This window comes from Carettochelys insculpta, chromosome 3 (genome assembly GCF_033958435.1).
Source record: "Carettochelys insculpta isolate YL-2023 chromosome 3, ASM3395843v1, whole genome shotgun sequence".
Taxonomy (NCBI): Eukaryota; Metazoa; Chordata; order Testudines; family Carettochelyidae; genus Carettochelys; species Carettochelys insculpta.
Genome location: NC_134139.1, coordinates 72988361 through 73009286, shown reverse-complemented (window position 1 = coordinate 73009286; position 20926 = coordinate 72988361). Strand labels below are relative to the sequence as shown.

The following is a 20926-nucleotide window of genomic DNA, read 5'->3' as shown; positions in this document are numbered from 1 at the left end:
AGGGGTATAATATATTCATATCCCAAAAGTTGCTGTGTATATTAGCTGAATTTTAATATTTGGGGAGATTTTGTGCCGGCTGATTCGATGTCTACACTTACAATCTTACAGTGGCACAGCTGTACAGACACCAGCTCCACCAGCAGTGTCCACTATGTCAGCAGGAGAGTGTTCACCCTCTGAAGTGACAAAAGTTTTCCTTATATAAGTGCTAGTTTAGACATGTTCAGGGCCTCCAGGCTTACTATGAGGCAGCATGTTGGGAGAGGCATGATTTTTCTACCATCTTTCCGTGTGTTTCAAGGAACAATTTAATAAAAGACTGTTGGTGAGGTAGCACACTCCATGTCTGTCCACTCAGCCACCTGTTCTAACTGCCCATTCCCTAGACTTACGTTTGTAGCTGGAAGTATAGGCTGTGCAGCCTCGCTTTCTCTCCTGTCCCATACTCAGAGGCATGTCCTAGTGGGCTGGCGAGGGAGTGATAGAAGCCTTTACTGCCCTGTGTATCTACACTGGACCAGAGCAGAATCTATTCTTCAGTGCCTATTTTTCTGAAGTTCAAAGTAGCCCTTGATTTGGCCTTATTGTTGTTATCGACCAGCCACAAATTTTGAGACGTAAACTTTTTGTAATAGAAGAGAATGGCAGTCCTTTTGGGGCAGGGTCTGGCACGTGTTTTTTACAGCCTAAGTTGGGGAGGCCCCAATCCTGACCGAGACCTCCTGCTTCTGTCACAATAAAAACAATTAACATTGACAGTACAAGTAATATAAAAAACTGAGAGAACTCAAATGTATATTTATATGTGAAAAAAGTAAGGATTTTCATCTTTAAATATACCCAATGCCCTGATGTCTGTTTTAGCTCAGAGTCAGTTTATAACTGTGGAAACTGTGTAGTCTGATGAAAAGAATTGCAATTTAGAAAAAATAACTCAGAAATGTTAAGGCTTCATGGGAGCTGAAATATGCTTGTTCTGAATTAGGAGGCAAGATAGCAATACAATTTTTACTATATAGACCAGGACAAACTCTTACTACTGCAAATAGAGTCATTGGATCATTACTGCCCATATACAGCAGATTAGGCTTCAGTTTTCAAGGATTCACCCAAACAGTTTCCATCTAGTGACCATGAACTGCACAGAATTTGAACTCTTGGAAGAATGAAGGGCTGAGGTATCACAGTAGGTGAGGAATAACTGGAATTCATATCTCTGGTTTGTGTCTAGATACTAGTGCTTTGTATTTCTCCTTGAGCGCTTTGGACTTAAAATAGGAGTCCCCAGCCAGTTTTGGGAGCTGCTTAAAATGCTGATTTCCTACCATACTGTGCTTGTTTCATTGGATTGATATCTTATCTGCATGCTGCACATTTGTCTTGCACATTGTCATACACCACATTGTTCTGTAAAGATTATAAAACTGACTGTCTCCTTTCTCTCACTGTCTCTAGAATGTCATGCCATTGTCTGCTGGCTTATTCAAAAGTGAACATAAAAACCCAGTCCCTCAATGCCCTCCCCGTCTTCATGTCCAGTTTTTGACCCACGTGCTATGGAGTAGAATGCCAAACCACTTTTTGAAGGTTGATATCTCACGGGTCAGTGAACGTCAAGGCTGGATGGTACAATGCTTGGATCCTTTGCAGTTCATGTCCCTTCATATCCCAGAAGAAAACAGGTTGGCTTTTCGTATATGTATACATTGAGTGCAAGAAGGTGTGGATTTTAAGAAACCTGACAAATCACAAGAAAATTATCTGCTTGATAGATTATTCTCTCTCTCTCTCTCTCTCTCTCAATATATGATTTTAAAAGAAATCCCTTTTTATGGGCCACATTTAAATTCAATTAGTGAATTATTAACTGGATCACATAAACATAATCACTGGTTTTATTAAACTGTTGCTAGTTGTTTCGGAAAAGAGATGCTTCTGTGGATGCCATCCCTACACAGAGATGCAAACAATGCATGTCTGTTGTTTTGTTTGTGTGTGTGTGTTATTTTTCTAAGAGGGGAAATATGTACAAAGCTACTAATAACATCTTGAAACTAATCCTCATAAAGCATGAGATAGATCAGAAAGGAGGGAGAATCAGTTGTAGCCTGTGAGCGTGTACGTCTTTCAGACTTTTCTGTAGTTTAGTCGTTAACTATGATTTTTGTGTTAGCAATAATCAAACAACTCTGATATGCTGCGGTTTTTAAGGCTCTTCAAAACACAGTCTCAGTAGAGTAAACTAACAGTGACTTAGTTACATTTTACAAAGATTATCTTCAGACCTATGCATGGCTTATGTGAAATGTGAGAATGAGTGAATTGTGGGCCTTGATGGAAAAGCTAACCATCTCGTACAACTTGAGTATATGTTTTAGAAAAAAAAATACCATGGGGCAAATTCTGCTGCTCCTTCCATAGCTATGAAGGCCTTAGAGGGAGCAGAACTGGCTTGTTTCCACAGTATAGAAAGCATGTCAGGAGTTGGGGGGAGGAGCTGCCTTACCCCGTGTGCTGGAGAGATAGGGTCATGCTGGCAGAAGAGCATTGTATCTCTCTTTGCCCGTGTAAAATCTCTCTGTGCATTCTGGACTGATTGGTCATGGCACAGAGAGGAGGATTTAGTCCTAAGAGTGATTAGCTTGTATTATGATCTAAACTCACCTCTTGTTGTCATCTGTACATTTTTAAATATATTAATAAAATAGATTGTTTTGAAATATCCACTGCTGTTGTGTTTCAAACCTGAAAGAGTCCACAAGACTGTTGCTCAATACCAGTGCATGTATATTTTGTTTTTGTTTTTTAAGATGAAAGGAAATTGAAAGCAAAAACGGATATTTATATTTTGAAAAGTCCCAACATTATTTTTTTAAAGTAAGATTTTACAGACTTATGACCAATGGAAACATCACCGTTGTTTTCTTAAATTCTAAAGGAAATCATTACATAAAATCTAAAAACAAATGTAATACATTTGTGACCCAAATATTGCAGCATTATGCTAATATATAAGAATCTGAAAGTGAAATTGCCAAGAAAATTCCAACAAATATGAGAAGCCAAAAGTGAAAGGGAGTATTCCATTTTTGTTGTCCAACTTAAAAGTAAAAAAGTAGCATGAATAGTGAAAATAATATTTGAATGTTAAGGCTTTATGTTCTCAGTTACCTGACTGTTTTCTTTCTTTTTTTTTTCCTAATCTAAAACCAAAGGGAAATTTTTGTTAAATAAATCAGTCTGATCTTGCTTCCACTAAAGGGTATTGGAGGTTTTGAAGTGATAGCTTTTATTAGGTCTAAAGGATTTAAGGACATGGCTCATGATTTTTGATTCATGGCACTATAAAATTGCAAATTTGACTTCCTGACTTTCAGATATTTTAAACAATATTCAGAGCTGTGGCTAATTTGCCCATAGAATCACAGAACACTAGACTGGAAGGGACCTCAAGGGGGCATTGGGTCTAGTCCTCTGCCCTCATGGCAGCACCAAGCACCACCTAGACCTTCCCCAATAGGTGTCTATCTAACTTGCTCTTAAATATATCCAGAGATGGAGATTCCAAAACCTCCCTCGGCAATTTGTTCCAATGTTTAACCACCCTGACAGTTAGGAGGTTCTTCCTAATGGCCAACCTATACCTCCCTTGCTGCAGTTTAAGCCCATTGCTCCTTGTCCTATCCTCAGAGGCCAAGGAGAACAATTTTTCTCTCTCCTCCTTGTAACCCCCTTTTAGGTACTTGAAAACTGCTATCGTGTCCCCTTTAAGTCTTCTCTTTTCTAAACTAAACTAGCCCAGTTCTGTTAGTCTTCCCTCATAGCTCATGCTCTCTAGACCTTTAATTATTCTTTGTTGCTCTTCTCTGGACCTTCTCCAATTTCTCCACATCTTTCTTCAAATGTGGTGCTCAGAACTGGATACAGTACTCCAACTGAGGCCTAATCAGCACCAAGTAGAGAGTAAGAATGACTTCCTGTGTCGTGCTCTCAGCACGCCCATTAATGTGTCCCAGAATCATGTTTGCCTTTTCTGCAACAGCATCTCACTGTTGACTCATATTTAGCTTGTGGTCCACAATGATCCCTAAAACGCTTTCCACACTACTCCTTCCTAGACAGCTGCTTCCCATTTTGTATGTATGAAGCTGATTGTTTCTTCCTAAGTGGAGTACTTTGCATTAGTCCTTATTAAACTTCATCCTGTTTACCTCAGACCATTTGTCCAGTTTGTCCGGATCATTTGAATTATGACCCTATCCTCCAAAGCAGTTGCAACCCCTTCCAGCTTGGCATCGTCTCTAAACTTTATAAGCGTACTCTCTATGCCAAAACAGGCCCGTGAGGAACTCCATTTGTTATGCCCTTCCAACATGACCATGAACCTTTAATCACTACCCTCTGAGAATGTTTATCCAGCCAGTTATGCAGTTACAGTAACCCCATCTGACTTGTATTTGCCTAGATTATTGGTAAGAAGATCATGCAAGACTGTGTCAAATACCTTACTAAAGTCTAGGTATATCACATCCACCACTCCTCCTTTGTCCACAAGACTTATCCTGTCAAAGAAAGCTATCAGATTGATTTGGCATGATTTATTCTTCACAAATACATGCTGGCTGTTACCTATTAAGTTATTTTCTTCCAGATGTTTGCAGATGTATTCTTCAGTTACTTGCTCCATTTTCTTTCCCAGCACAAAAGTTAAACTGGCTGGTCTGTAGTTTCCTGGGTTGTTCTTTTTTCCCTTTTTATATGTGGGCACCATATTTGCCCTTTTCCAATCTTCTGGAATCTCTCCTGACTTCCAGGACTTTTCAAAGACGATAGCTAAAGTTTCTGATACCTCCTCAATGAGCTCTCTGAGTATTCTAGGATGCATTTCATCAGGCTCTGATGACTTGCAGACATCTAATTTTTCTAAGTAATTTTTAACTTGTTCTTTTTTCTTATTTTATTTTCTAAACCTACTCCCTTTCCACTAGCAGTCACCATGTTAGGCATTTCTGCATCTGATTTCTTGGTGAAGACCAAAATAAAGAAGTCGTTAAGCGCCTCTACCATTTCCAAGTTTCCTGACATTGTTTCTTTCCTCCTCACTGAGCACTGGACCTACTCTCTCCTTAGTTTTCCTCTTGCTTGTAATATATTTATAAAATGTCTTCTTGTTACCCTTTATGTCTCTAGCTAGTTTGAATTCATTGTCTGCCTTTGCTTTTCTAATCTTGCCCCAGCATACCTGTATTGTTTGCTTATATTCATCCTTTGTAATTTCTCCTAATTTCCACTTTTTATATGACTCCTTTTTGATTTTGAGATCATGCAAGATCTCCTGGCTAAGTCAGGGTGGTCTTTTACCACACTTTCCATCCTTCCTATGCATTGGTATAGCTTGCTTTTGGGCCCTTAATAATGTGCCTTTGAAAACTTGCCAACTCTCTTCAGTTTTTCTTTTTAGTCTTGTTTCCCATGGGATCTTACCTACTAGTTCTCTGTTTTTACCAAAACCTGCCTTCCTGAAATCCATTAGGTCTATTTTGCTGTTCTCCCTTTCACTGTTTCTTACAATCATGAACTCTATGATTTCATGGTTACTTTCTCCCAAGCTGCCTTCCACTTTCAGATTCTCAACCATTTCCTCCCTGTTTGTTAAAACCAAATCTAGAACTGCTTCCCCTCACTAGCTTTTTCTACCTTCTGAAGTAAAAAAATGTTGTCAGTGCAGTCCAAGAACTTTCTGGATAGTCTGTGCCTCACTGTGTTAGTTTCCCAACATGAGTCTGGATAGTTGAAGTCCCTCATCACCACCAAATCCTGAGCTTTGGATGATTTTGTTAGTTGCTTATTAAGAGCTTCATCCACCTCTTCTACCTGGGTTAGTGGTCTGTAGTAGACCCCTAGTATGACATCACGCTTTTAACCTAACCTAGACTTTCAATGCATCTGCCTCCTGCATCCATCTCCATCTCAGTCCATGTGTGCACATTTTTAATATATAAGGCAACACGTCCTCCCCGTTGACCCTGCCTCTCCTTCCTGAGTAAGATGTACCCTTCTATACCAATATTCCAATCATATGTATTATTCCGCCAAGTCTTTCTGATACCAATTATGTCATAACTGTATTTATTTAGTTGGAGTTCAAGTTCTTCCTACTTATTACCCATACTTCTTGTATTTGTATATCGACATCTAAGATACTGATTTGCTTTTGCTTCCCAGTTCTGCTTAGTCCCTCTTTTTCTCTGCTGCTCTAGCCCATGATCCCTCCCATTTCCAACCCAACTCCCAGGTCTCCAGGTGTTTTACTTACCTGTGGGCTTTGGTCACCTGTCCCCATTGAACCTAGTTTAAAGTCCTCCTGAGTAGGTTAGCTAGTCTCAATCCAAATACATCCTTCCCATTCCTCAAAAGGTGAACCCCATCCCTGCATAGCAGACCTTGGAATAGCATCCTGTTATCACGGAAGCCAAAATGCCCCTGGTGACACCATCCTCATAGCCAGACATTCACCTCCAGGATGCACCTGCCTCTACCTGGGCCCCTACATTTGAAAGTAAGGATTGAGGAAAACACCACCAGTGTTCCCAACCCCTTCACACATACTCCTAGAGCCCTGTAGTCACACTTGGTCTGCTCACATGGATGAGTGACATGGGGCAGTAGTCACCCAGCCAGATAATCCTTGACAACGCCTCTGTAATGTCTCGGATATGGGCTCCTGGCAGCCAGAATACCTCCCAAGAGGATATGTCAGGGTGACAGATCGGTGCCTCTGTCCCCCCTCAGAAGAGAGTCTCCGACCAACATTACCTATGTTTCCTTCTCGTAGTGGTGGCAGCAGGCCTCCCAGCCTTGGGGGTACAAGGCTTCTCTGCTTCTGCTGTAGGGGGCGATTCCTTATCTCCCATATCTCCATATCCACAATGGTGTAATGGTTTTCCAGTACTACCATAGGAGGTATGGGAGCAGGAGTGGAGCACTGCCCGCTGCCAGAAGTGACCAGCTGCCAGTGTCCCCCCTGAGCCATCTCCTCCTCCACCACTGGTGCGTCAGTAGTCTTTTGTGGTGGGACAGCTACCTTAACCCCAGCTGTTTCCACATGAATACTGTCCACGAATTGCTTGTGGAGTCAAATACACCTAAGCCCAGCTACCTCGTCGTGTAGCTTTCCCACCCACTTTCTGAGAGATTCCACCAGAAGTCCAGCCTAGAATTCAGTTAAGTGGGAATTGCAAGTCACAGTCCCTGTAAAACCACACCAGGGTCTAGGTGGAGGCATCCCTGGTCAGGTGGTCTGACTACAAGTGCCGGTGGAGGAGACGGGAGAAGTGCTGGCACAGGTGTCGCAGGTCTTCCTACCTATAGTGAAAGCCCCTCTGTCAGACCCCCTCTATCAAAATCCTGTCTGCAGCCCCCGTCTGCTTTGCTTCCATGGTCACTCTGCCTCTGGCTTTTTAAAGCCTGCAAACTTAGGTCAGGCCTTCCCCTTCATTAGACACACAGGAAATGGCTGATCCTGAGGCTGATCAAGGGCAATGTTGCACAACTGAAGAATTTTGAATAACTTTTTTGCCCTTTCATTTTTATGTTCCTAGTTATTGCACTGATGTGGAACTTCTTGTGTTTTCTCTTCTCCTCTACAGGTCTATAGATATTTTGGAACTGACAGAACAAGAGGAATTACTGAAATTTCACTATCATACCCTCCGACTGTATTCAGCTGTTTGTGCTCTAGGAAACAATCGGGTGGCACATGCTTTGTGCAGCCATGTGGATGAATCTCAGCTACTCTATGCCATTGAGAACAAGTATATGCCAGGCTTGCTACGCACAGGCTATTATGACTTACTCATTGACATCCACCTCAACACTTATGCCACTGCCAGGTTGATGATGAATAATGAATTTATTGTCCCAATGACAGATGAGACCAAGAGCATAACTCTGTTCCCTGATGAGAATAAAAAACATGGCCTCCCTGGTATAGGACTCAGCACCTCACTACGACCTAGAATCCAGTTCTCCTCTCCCAGTTTTGTAAGCACTAGCAGCAAGTGCTATGAATTTAGCCCTGAATTTCCTCTGGATATCTTAAAGGCCAAAACGATAGATATGCTGACCGAGGCTGTTCAAGAGGGCAACCTCCATGTCCGAGATCCAGTTGGGGGTACTACAGAGTTTCTCTACGTCCCACTCATCAAGCTTTTTTACACCCTGTTAATCATGGGAGTCTTCCATAATGGGGATCTGAAACATGTCTTACAACTGATTGAGCCCAGTGTTTTCAAGGAGGACTTGAGCCAGGAGGATGACAGAGAAATGCCAGAGAAGGAGTTGAGTTCAGAGGAGGTGAAGCCAGACAGAGGGGAGGAAGAAGCCACAGGGGGGAGAGTGCTGAAGGAAGGCCTTCTTCAAATGAAACTTCCTGAACCAGTGAAGTTACAGGTAATAATGGAGAAACTGTTAGTGCTTGTTCATGTATTTCCCACTTCCTTTTTCCTTTAATTCACATGATTTAAAGAACACAGCAGTCATGCAGCATATTTTAAGCCAAACACTCCTTTTCTGAAGGCACACATGCATGTTTAGTGCTTTTTCGCCTTGTGTCTTAAAACTATAATTACTGTTAGTTGTATAATTTTGTATTATCCTCTTAATTGCCCTCTGGGAACAGTGGCCTTGATGGATGTTGTAAGACCTGTTTCAATCCAAATCTGACATAAATTAAATGTAATTTGGTAGGAAATTGTTGTTTTATCCATTTAGATGCAGTGACTCCTATATAAGTGACTTGCTATTATTACATTTTCCTTTTGACTTTCTTTGGAGAATTATGGCTATTAGTAAATAAGCAAGTGAGAACAGCTTCTAAGAACTATTTTCTTCCTGGTTCTTACATACTTAAGCAGTGACTGGGCAGTGTGAAACATAAGGAGACCCAAATGGAGCATGGGTGAGGTTGAGCTAAGTGCTTGTCTAATAGAGCTTATTCAGGAACAGCTAGGCATTTGGCAGGTTGTACTGCTCGACTAGGCTACATCTCACAGCAGTGTTATTTGGAAATAATCCATTCCAGAATGTCTATTCCAACATAGCTTATTTTGAAATAACACAGCTACACCCAAAAATGCATTTTGAAATAACATCCAGCTATTTCAAAATAGCATGTCCGGACACATAGAGCCTGTTTCAAAATAGTGCCATTGGAAGCCATTATGGCTTTTTTTGAAATACTGATATTCTGTGTCTTAACAGTGCCTATTTCAAAATAGCTATTTTTCCTCCTGCAATGAGGTTATAGGGTTATTCCTCCTGTAGTGAGGTTTGCAAAAATTGAAATAACTCATCCTCCATTTAAAATTTATTTTGAAATAGCATGTGCATAGTATAGATGCTCGCACAATTATTTAGAAATAATGTCTGTTATCTCCAAATAACTTTGCTGTGTGCTGTAGCCTGAGTGACCAAGGTAGAAGGGAAAAAAATAAGCATATGATACTAATAGACTGAAACGGCATTGGCATGGTAGCAGATATAGTCATTCTGCCTCTGCATGACCAGAAGTTGTAAGAGTCATTTTGCAGTTTAGCCAGAATGCTTCTCATTGTTGCCCTGTAGCAGTGTGACTGCAATATCTCTTTCTATGAGATATCTTAAGTGACATAAGCCACTTCTGCACTAGCCCACTACTTCAAACTAGCAGGCAGAACTTCGAAGCAGCACACATTGTGTCTGCACATGCTGCTTGCTACTTCAAAGTTGAAGTCAATGGCAGGTGTGGAGATGTCAGCTCATGGGAATATGGGGACTTCGAAGTAGGTGGCGTCCTTTCGAAAAGGAGCCCCGTCTGGACGAGATGCGCGGCGGCAAGGCGCGGCAATTTCGAAGTGCCGCGGCCGCCCGCATGCTAATGAAGTGATGAATATGCATTTCAGCGCTTCATTAGTATACTTCAAAATGTCCATTTGCGTGGCCATTTTGAAGTTTGGGGCACGTGTAGACACGGCCCTAGTGTGCTGTTAGCCTTCTTGGCTACAAGGGCACACTGTTTACTTAAATGCAGCCTTTCATCCACGATAACCCCTAGGTCCCTTTCTGTCATACTGCTGTTGAGCCATGAACTGATGGGAATAAGGGGACTTCGAAGTATGCGGGGTCCTTTCGAAAAGGAGCTCCATCTGGACGAGACGCGCGGTGGCAAGGCGCGTCAATTTCAAAGTGCCGCGGCCGCCCGCATGCTAATGAAGTGATGAATATGCATTTCAGCGCTTCATTAGTAAACTTTGAAATGGCCATTTGCGTGGCCATTTCGAAGTTTGGGGCACATGTAGACGTAGCCAAGGATGCATTAGGAGAAGAATTTCAAGCAGATTTAGGGAAGTACTTGTTCCCCTCTATTTGTCACTGGTGAGGCCACATCTGGAATATTGTGTCCAGTTTTGGGCTCCCCAGTATAAAAAGAATGTGGATGTGCTGGAGCAGGTTCAGCAGAGGGCAACAAAAATGATTAAGGGTCTGCAGCACAAGACCTATGAGGACAGGCTGAGGGATTTGGGCTTGTTTAGTTTACAGAAGAGAAAACTTAGGGGTGATTTAATAGCAGCCTGCAACTTCCTGAAGGGGAGCTTTAAAGAGAAGGGTGAGAAACTGTTCTCAGTGGTGTCAGATGGCAGAACAAGGAGGAATGGTCTGATGTTGAAGAGGGAGAGGTATAGGTTAGATATTAGGAAAAAACTACTTCACCAGGAGGGTGGTGAAGCATTGGACTGCATTGCCTAGAGAGGTGGTGTATTCTCCATCCCTCAAGGTTTTTAAGTCCTGGCTTGACAAGGTCCTGTCTGGGATGACTTAGTGGGGGTTGATCCTGCTTAAAGCAGGGGGCTGGACTAGATGACCTCCTGAGGTGCCTTCCAGCCCTATGATTCTATGATTCTAAGTTATCATACCCCTCTACTCAGCACTGATGAGGCCACATCTGGAGTATTGCATCTAGTTCTGAGCCCCCCCCAGTATAGACAGGATGTGGCTGCGTTAGAGAGAATTCAGTGGAGGGGAACAAAAATAATTAAGGAGCTGAAGCACATGATCTATGAGGAGAAGCTGAGAGATTTGGGTTTATTTAGCTTGCGAAAGAGAAGTCTGAGGTAACTTCCTGAATGGTGGCTCTAAAGAGGATGGAGAGAGACTGTTCTCAATGATGACAGATGGCAGAACAAGTAGCAGTGGTCTGAAGTTACGGAGGGAGAGGTGTGAAAACTATATCACCAGGAGAATGGTGAGGTGGTGGAATCTCCATCCCTAGAGGTTTTTAAGTCCTGGCTTAACAAAGTGCTGTCTGGGATGATTAGGGGTTATCCTGCTTGAGGCAGGGGGCTGGACTACACGACCTCCTGAGGTCCTTTCCAGCCCTAGAATTCTATGAGTCTATGAAAAGCAACAAAAGCAAATGCCCTACAGTACTGTGTTAAATGGAAGCTACTTAAAAAATGGAAAACAACATTTTCTGTGTGTAATGAAATTTCAAAACAATAGTAAGTCCATTGTAAACTTTTGTGAGGATGACCATAATGTTTTGTTCAGCATTATATTCATTTCGAAGTTACAAATAACTTCTATTCCTTAAAAGTCCTTATATCTGAGGTTTACAATAATGAAGATATTTTAAAACAGAATTAGAAGAAGAAATGACAACTCACTAGAAAAAAAATTGCAAGATATAATCCTAAAGTATTGGGATGTGCTGGGTAATTAAATAAGTCTTTATTATCACAATTGCTAGTCATTCTGTTTTATAGTGTGTTCACTTTGTTCTTCAAATCTGCTGAGCTACCAGCAAGAAATGTTATAAAAAAGCAGAATTTTTATGATCTCTCACTTCCGCATTCTTAAACTGTCCCAAAACAAAACAAAACAAAAAACAAAAAACAAAACAAAACAGAAATGTGTCTGAATAAGATGCATGCATTTGAGCTGCATTATAATTATTGATAGGGCATAAGGAGGCTCTACTGTGGTATTATTAGCAATCAGCTTAGCAACGTTTGATTTATCTGGTCATAATTACCCTGTAAAAAGGACTAATTTAGTACAGCATTTTGCAGCTACCTGGTACAGATGCAAAAGTGGAACATTGGAGCATGGACTAAGGACAGTTAGGTAATACAGACAAAAAGCCAGTTAGTGCATGTCAGGCCAGTGCATTACAGAGTCTTACATTAACTTGCTATGCACTAAATTGCTGGATAAACAGGCTTTAAATCTATATGATCATGTTTTTCACTTTAATACAATTTCCACATCCTTGTATATGTTTCTGAGGCAGATAGATCTACTGCAAGTGGCAATTTATAAGCCCTACTATTAATTCAAGCAAGACTGTACTGCCGTTTACTGTCAATTCATCTGATAACAGGTTCTGCTTTACTGCTTGGAGTCTAATGTATCTACACTCAGTTATAGGTTAACAGACTATGTAAAGAATATTTAAAAATTTGTCTAAAAGTCTTTATTGCCCTTTTTCTGGTGTTTTCTTAGATGTGTTACCTACTCCAGTACCTCTGCGACTGCCAGATACGTCACCGGATAGAAGCCATTGTGGCATTTTCTGATGATTTTGTGGCTAAGCTTCAAGAAAATCAGCAATTCCGATATAATGAAGTTATGCAGGCCTTAAACATGTCTGCTGCACTAACAGCCAGGAAAACCAAGGAGTTTCGATCTCCACCTCAAGAGCAGGTACAGTTATAATGGGCAGTTTTTCTTCCCCCTCCCGCCCCCTCAGGCTGTGAGAGTGGCAGAGAATCTAAGATAGGATGTAGGATGCCAGCCCAGTCATAATGCTGTATCGTAACACTATTTTTAAAAACTTGGTTCTCACTCTTCTCTATGCTGTGTCAAGTATTTAGGCTTACATGATGTGTAACATTCCGTGCGGTCAAGGACAGGCATGTTTAACATTGTGTCAGTCACCTGGTTGTGGTTAGCTGTAATGGCCACACTAGATGACGTGGCCTGACATTGCTGGATGTTAAACTTGAAAGTCTTAGCTATACTGAGTAATATGTTGTGTTTATTATTATGTATTAGCTGACCTTATCTAGTGTCATGTCATTTCCTACCATAGACAAGTTTTTAAAGTACAGCCTTGCTGTGTCCATGTATACAATGACATTATGGAAAATTAGGCTTAATTCCGATGGGTTTTTGCAGTAATAAATGATTTGTACAGGCATACATTTCTGGATTTCCAAATGTGTTACAGCACTAACTAATTAAACCTTTAAGCATCCTTTTAATTTCTTTTAAGGATAGAGAAACTGGATACTCAGATTAAGTGATTTGACCAAGGTGACAAAGCTAATTGAAGTCAGAGTTGGAAACAGGACCCACGAGTCCTGAATCCTCTCCTTTGCTCTACCCACCAGTTCATACTGTTTCTGATGTATTACCCTTTTACCTACTCAACTTAAATGCCTGATTTTCCCCCCTTTAGCTCTTCTGGTATTTGGGAAGGAGCAGAGAGTAAGCCGTGCTAGTCTATACACTATCAAAACAAAAAGCAGTCAAGTAGCACTTTAAAGACTAGCAAAATAGTATATTAGGTGAGCTTTCATGGGACAGACCCACTTCTTCAGACCAACTGAAGAAGTGGTCTGAAGAAGTGGGTCTGTCCCACGAAAGCTCACCTAATATACTATTTTGCTAGTCTTTAAAGTGCTATTTGACTGCTTTTTGTTTTGATGGTATTTGGGTGTTTCAGTTTAGGAAAAGCATTTCTGTAGTTGAAAAAATGTTGTAAATTTTATCATCTGCACATATTTATGGAGATAATGAGCAAAAATAAATGCCACATTTGAATATTAACTGTAAATATTGTGAATACTTTGTTAATCTAACTCAATATTTGGATTCCAGGCATTCTTGGCTTTATGTATTCCCTCCCAGCATACAGAAAAGCATTCAAAAAGGTGCTCACAAAGCTTTAAACTTTCTTTTGTGTTATTTCTTTTTAAGATAAACATGCTTCTGAATTTTAAGGATGATAAGAGTGATTGTCCTTGCTCTGAAGAAATTAGAGATCAACTCTTGGAGTTCCATGAGGACTTAATGACACATTGTGGTAAATCCTGTTTTTGAATTTTCTTGTTTCTGAAATTGCATTAGGCAGATTCAATATCTTTATCAAAACCAAGCTACATATTAAATTATGTCAGCAACAGATAACTAGATAATACACAAGGAAGTATGGATTATAGTCAGTCATTAAAATACAAGTGTATCCTCTCATCTGATCAAAATACAAGAAAATACACTACATTTTGTTCGATAGAAGAAATTTCATTTTTCCTATAGCAAGTCAAATAAATGGAATGTGTGTGATACCCCTCAGAGATTAGCAAATGAAATCTAGCCCCCATGGGTATTGGGAAGCTCTATAGCTCTTCATTCTAGATTCAAGGCTAGGATAGCAGCTGCTGGTCTTCTTGCCCTCACAGTATCATAGATAAAGTTCTCCCACTCACCATTAGGTGACTTTCACCCTATTGAACTAACTGTGGTCCTACTAACCTCAAAAAAAATAGCTGTTCGACTTCAACTGTTCCTATTTTCCAAACACAAATGGGAGGACATAATGGTTCACTTACCAAAACTTATCGGAGGGGTAGCCGTGTTAGTCTGGATCTGTAACAGCAACAAAGGGTCCTGTGGCACCTTATAGACTAACAGAAAAGTTTTGAGCATGAGCTTTCGTGAGCACAGGCTCACTTCATCAGATGCTGGTCTTGGAAATCTGCAGGGCCAGGTATTAATAAGCTAGAGCAAGGGTGGGGATAACAAGGTTAGCTCAGTCAGCAAGGGTGAGGCTTACTACCAGCAGTTGATCTGGAGGTGTGAACACCAAGGGAGGGGAAGCTGCTTCTGTATTTAGCCAGCCATTCGCAGTCTTTGTTTAAGCCAGAGCTGAGGGCATCAAATTTGCAGATGAATTGTAGCTCAGAAATTTCTCTTTGGAGTCTGGTCCTGAAATTTCTTTGCTGTAGGATAGCTACTTTTAAGTCTGCTGCTGTGTGGCCTGGGAGATTGAAGTGCTCTCCTATGGGTTTTTGTATATTGCCATTTCTGATATCTGATTTGTGTGCGTTTATTCTTTTATGTAGAGACTGTCCAGTTTGTCGAATGTATATAGCAGAGGGGCATTGCTGGCACATGATGGCATAAATTATATTGGTAGATGGTTATTATATTGGTATATGGGTAGATTTACAACCCATCCTGGACAATGATCCCCCACTTTCAGAGGCCTTGGGAGGCAGACCAGTCCTTGCCCACAGACAACCTGCCAACCTGAAGCAAATCCTAACTAGCAACTATACACCGGACCACAGTCACTCTAACTCAGGGACCCATCCATGCAACAAACCTCATTGCCAGCTCTGCCCACATATCTACACCAGCAACACCATTAGAGGACCTAACCAGATCAGCCACACCATCGTGGGTTCGTTCAGCTGCACATCTACCAATATAATTTATGCCATCATGTGCCAGCAATGCCCCTCTGCTATATACATCGGACAAACTGGACAGTCGCTACGTAAAAGAATAAACGCACACAAATCAGATGTCAGAAATGGCAATATACAAAAACCCGTAGGAGAGCACTTCAATCTCCCAGGCCACACAGTAGCAGACTTAAAAGTAGCTATCCTACAGCAAAGAAATTTCAGGACCAGACTCCAAAGAGAAATTTTTGAGCTACAATTCATCCGCAAATTCGACGCCCTCAGCTCTGGCTTAAACAAAGACTGCGAATGGCTGGCTAAATACAGAAGCAGCTTCCCCTCTCTTGGTGTTCACACCTCCAGATCAACTGCTGGTAGTAAGCCTCATCCTTGCTGACTGAGCTAACCTTGTTATCCCCACCCTTGCTCTGGCTTATTTATACCTGGCCCTGCAGATTTCCAAGACCAGCATCTGATGAAGTGAGTCTGTGCTCATGAAAGCTCATGCTCAAAACTTTTCTGTTAGTCTATAAGGTGCCACAGGACCCTTTGTTGCTGTTACCAAAACTTGGGTGCATTGGGTCTTGTTGAAGACTCAAAAGAAGCTGTCTTAAGCTCAGTCCAGATATTTTTGTTGCAATAATTGCATAAGTGCAACATTCTCTCTGATGTCAAAATGTTTAACATTGTAGGAAAAATAAAGTAAATGCAAAAAAACAAACCAAAACCAAAATAAAACTGTAAAACAAACATCCGTGCACACTTCACTTCCAGGCAAGTTCCTTCTGTTCAAATTTTGCTTCAGTCTCCTAGAAACTGATAAGATAAAATTGTAGATAATCACCACTTTTGTATTTTAAATTATTTATGCCCTTTTCCTCTGTAAAGCACCCATAGAAAACAGGAAAAATTAGGTGTTCATTTTATAAAAGGAACCGGAGGCCGACAACCCACAGAGGGAGGTGACAGTTCAGTTTCTCAACATTTAAATCTCTCCCTAGCACAAAAAACCTGGAGCTGAGTCAAGTGATTTTTTTGCTGACAGAGGTCCTGATTGTGGAAGGGGTTCTCTAACTCAGTCTTTCTGCTTGTGTAGAACCCCACTGTTTTTTGCATTAAGTTCCTTTCAGGATTTGGTCTTACACAGAAGGGACTTTCCAGGACTCCTATCCTATCAAGATTATAACATTTCAGATTAAATATTTCAGTTTTAAATGGTAAGGAAAAGCTGAAAGACCAAAAGCTGTACAGAAGCAGATGAGAAAAGGGATTGTATTAGGGCAGAGTCCTTGGATTTAAGAAGCCTTGGTACAGTTGTTACAAAAACAGGAAAACAAATTATGCAGTTCTAGAAGATTGGGTATTAATGATAGTCAGCCAGTCATAATTTTGGGATTTGTATGTTGTGCACTGGTTAAGAAACATTTGTTTCAATATTCAGCGAGTCCAACATCTGGAACTGACATTTTTTTGCACCAGTATATACGTTCCTGTGCTCTAACTGGGTAAGAGCATTATATATACCCATGACTAAATCATCAATGGCCTATGCATCAACATTTTCTTTAGGGTGAAGTGCAGTGAAACAGACTATATAGAGGGAAAGGATCACTTGCCACACAAGGATTAATGGGAAAGAGGCAAACATATTTTAAAATCAACCCAATTTCTTTATTAAAAATACCAAAGGAGGAAGCAGAATATTTTGACATGATGTAGAATCATTCTGGGAAAGTGGCATCCAGGTTTTTTTTTTAAAGTTGAATAAATTGTGCATTTGAAAATAAATATTGAATGGCAGTTTTACTTTAAACTTGTATAGTTATGACACATTAATATCAAATATGAGTCTGGATCAAATCTTAGGTTTCAGTGACATTATTTCAGATGAAACCATAAAAATGGAAGACAAATCTTGTACCAAATCAACATATTCTGCATTTTCTCACCTTGGTTTTTCCTTATAGCTGCATATCATGTGTTCATGTACAATGAATGGAGTTCATTTGAGGCAGCATCATATTTGTTCACGTTTGTAGTGCACTTAGCTAACAGGGCAGAACAATATCACTTTGGTTAAGTTGTACACGTTTGGACATTAGCACAACTGTCATTATTTTAATTTTATTTTTAATGGTTTAATATTTGTTGGTTTCAGGAATTGAACTAGATGAAGATGGATCCTGGGATGGAAACAGTGATTTAACCATTAGGGGTCGTCTCATGTATCTAGTAGAAAAAGTCACTCATTTGAAGAAGAAACAGAATGAGAAACCTCTGGATAATGATGCGAAGAAGCCCTGTAAGTAACATTAAATTGAAATTCAGTTTAGTCCTACTCTGAAGGGGAAGCAAGTAGAAAGTTCTGGCAGCTCTGTATGTTGTGTGTCTGAGGAAGTTAAATTTTAAGGGAAGCATCTGTGTGTACTTCTAAGCCTTTAGCTCTGATTAAAAGCTTATCTGAGGTTATCAGTATGTCCAATATAGCTTCTTGTAGAAAAATATTACTGCTTGTTTCCTCCTCATGTTATATTTTCCACTTGGCACAATGTATTACATGGAAAACCATTTTTCTTTTTTTTCTCTCTTTTATTTTTTTAAATAGTGCTAATTCTAATGTGCTGCATAATGAATTCAAAAATCTGTTGTTGGAAAAATGAGAAGTTATTTTTTTAAAAAATAAAACATGCATTTGTATTTGTTTTTAGCCACTCTTCAGCAACTGATATCAGAGACTATGGTACGCTGGGCCCAGGAGTCAGTAATAGAGGATCCGGAGTTAGTGAGGGCCATGTTTGTATTGCTACATCGCCAGTATGATGGTATCGGAGGTCTTGTTCGAAGCTTACCAAAGACCTACACTATAAATGGTGTATCAGTGGAAGATACAATCAACCTCTTGGCATCGCTGGGCCAGATCCGTTCCTTGCTCAGTGTCAGAATGGGCAAGGAGGAAGAGAAGCTTATGATTCGTGGATTAGGGTAAATCACTGGAGTACAGTATCATTTGATTGACAGATGTTTTAATTTCAATGTATCTCATTATCACTTCAGTTAAGCATATTGTTTTACTGTAAATATAATGCCTGTCTGTGGCCTAAGGAGGCTAAAAAGAATGTTGTGGGGCAGACATGACCTTTGGTAGTTCTCAGATAGAGGATTTGAAGCATTGTTAACAAAGATATCTTTTGAACGGTAGTAAAGATCTAACCTTCATGGAAAATTTGTAGGGGCAGAAGCAAACGTTAAGTGCTTTACAGCCCTACAGTACCATATCAGGCATATTTGAAACAATATAACTTCACTTTAAAGGATATTCCAGGATCAGCATTAATCTTTCTGTAAATTGAATGGATGGAGGCTGCATGCAAACACGAATAGCTCTGCCTTCAGTGAAGATCATCCTGGGATTTTCAACACCAGAAAGCAAAGGTTTCTTCTACTTGAGTTTAAGGAAAATATATTTATTTAAGATATATTAACGGGCTTTGTAGTTGCTTGAGCCAGCTACCAGGAGAGTTCTGAGAGTTCAGACCAGTGTATTTCATAAATCTAACTGCCAGCACAAATTTGTGTATCTAAATTTACTTAAAGAAGACAAATTGGATTTTCCACCTAATTTTTTTCATTGTTGCTTGAAGCACTGTTCTCCTTTCCCCTTAAAGAGGCATAGCTCTGGATGGTATGTAATGGACATCAGTTAGATAGGAGAATAAGAAAAAGTTTCTATCCAGCCTTCATCCCCACGCAAATTCCTCCACAATCCCCATAATTGCCCACCGTTAGGCCTTATACGTAGAAAAGTGCACACCTAGATTGCACATCCAAAACTGGCCCTTTTCAATGTCCTCCCCCATGTTGACTGTGGACCCAAAGCATTTTCTGGTTAAATCCTGGTTAAGTAACCCCAAGTTTTATGTATAAAGTTGCACTGTTGTTGTGACCCATTAGGAACATTTCAGTTGTTCAGAAATGTCTTTGGTGATAACTATTGAGATATACTGACTTTCAGCAGCAACTACTCCCTGCCCACATCCCTTAACTCTGATCTTGCATGATGAGCTGAGCATGCTTTGTATTTCTCAGGAACTGCTGGTGATCTTGCCTCTTACATTTTTCTCTCTTTTTGTGTGGCTTCAACTTTATATGTTTGGTGATATTATTTTATTACAGTGTAGTTTTATGAACGTCAGTGAAAGTCCCTCCACAGAATGACAGCCTATAGAAAGATGTGGTCAAAAGTGATCTTAAATTAAAGAGATAGCATCTGCCTACTTGAATTAGAAGTTCCCTCCTGGGACCAGCCTAGGTAGAACATTTTCTTTGACTGAAATTTGTAATTCTTTGTAGGTCTAATAATGCTTGCATTTCTTTTACATAAAATCTATCTGTCAAAATAATTTAATTATTTTAAGCCTTGGAATATAGTTATTGCTATTTTAATTACGTGAATTACCAAGTACGCCGCTAAAACTCTGACTTTCTCCCTGTAGGTGTATGATTAATAACTATAGGGAGTCCTCAGGTCTGTTTACTTCTGTCATCAGAGAAAAATATGACATAGATGTAGGAATGCTCCTCAGACCCAGATGCTAGAACTTGTAGGTATACTAAAAGCTGGAGATCTATGCATCCCTCTGTTCCAATGAGAACTCCATATCCAAGAAGGTCTGGAACTGGGGGGTGCCTTCACTCATTGTCATTGATCTATGCCATTTTTGACTCCTTGACCTTGGCAGCTCTCTTGGAACACTGTGTTGCCCTGGATCTGAGCAAGACCCCATGGCACCAGCGTTTCATATTCTGTTTTGTTGTGGAAGTCTGGTTCTTCTTCGAGTGTCCCCGTGGGTGCTCCACATTAGGTGTCGGGCTCGCCCGGCGCCGCAGATCGGATCTTCCAAGCAGTTTCTGCTGGACCGTGCATGCGCCGGTGCGTGCCGCTCCCTTGCGCGCTCCTGGCCACATGCGCGATCCGGTCCCCGCCAGTTCCTCTTAACTGCCGTCGGTTTTCTTTAAAGTTTTCAAGTTCTTAGTCTTTTGTTAAGTTAGCCAGTTGTTATTTTCAAAAAAAAACAAACGAGAAACAACAAGCGGGACAGAATTCAGTCCAGTCCTAGTAACAAGCAGAGCACCGGAGGCCAGGAGCCTAGGGCCATTAGCCCTCCTGCCGCGGCAGGCTATCCGAGAGGGGGAAAACAGCACAGAGAAGGTGCTAAGTACCCCATTAACAACTAAAAGACTCACCAACAATGTCCTCTTCAGGATTCAAGAAACGTGAGTCTTGCCGAGAGGCAATGCCAGTGTCTGATGGGCACAGTCACTGCATAAGGTGCCTGGGGGAGTCCCATGTCACACAGAAGTGCTCCTTCTGTGCAAAATTAACAGCCAGAGCAAGGAAGGACAGGGAGATGCGG

General features: G+C 40.7%; 1 protein-coding gene across 13 annotated transcripts in view; it reads left to right on the top strand.

The window, feature by feature from the left end:
* The window catches only part of RYR2 (ryanodine receptor 2), a 975983-nt gene that overhangs the window by 567031 nt on the left and 388026 nt on the right, over positions 1-20926 (top strand). For all 13 annotated transcript variants that reach the window (XM_074990102.1, XM_074990110.1, XM_074990109.1 and 10 more), the window contains 6 exons: positions 1459-1685; positions 7653-8454; positions 12544-12744; positions 14023-14128; positions 17671-17814; positions 18221-18494. In XM_074990102.1, the coding sequence (XP_074846203.1) occupies positions 1459-1685; positions 7653-8454; positions 12544-12744; positions 14023-14128; positions 17671-17814; positions 18221-18494 (1754 nt within the window). The remainder of the gene's footprint in view (positions 1-1458; positions 1686-7652; positions 8455-12543; positions 12745-14022; positions 14129-17670; positions 17815-18220; positions 18495-20926) is intronic.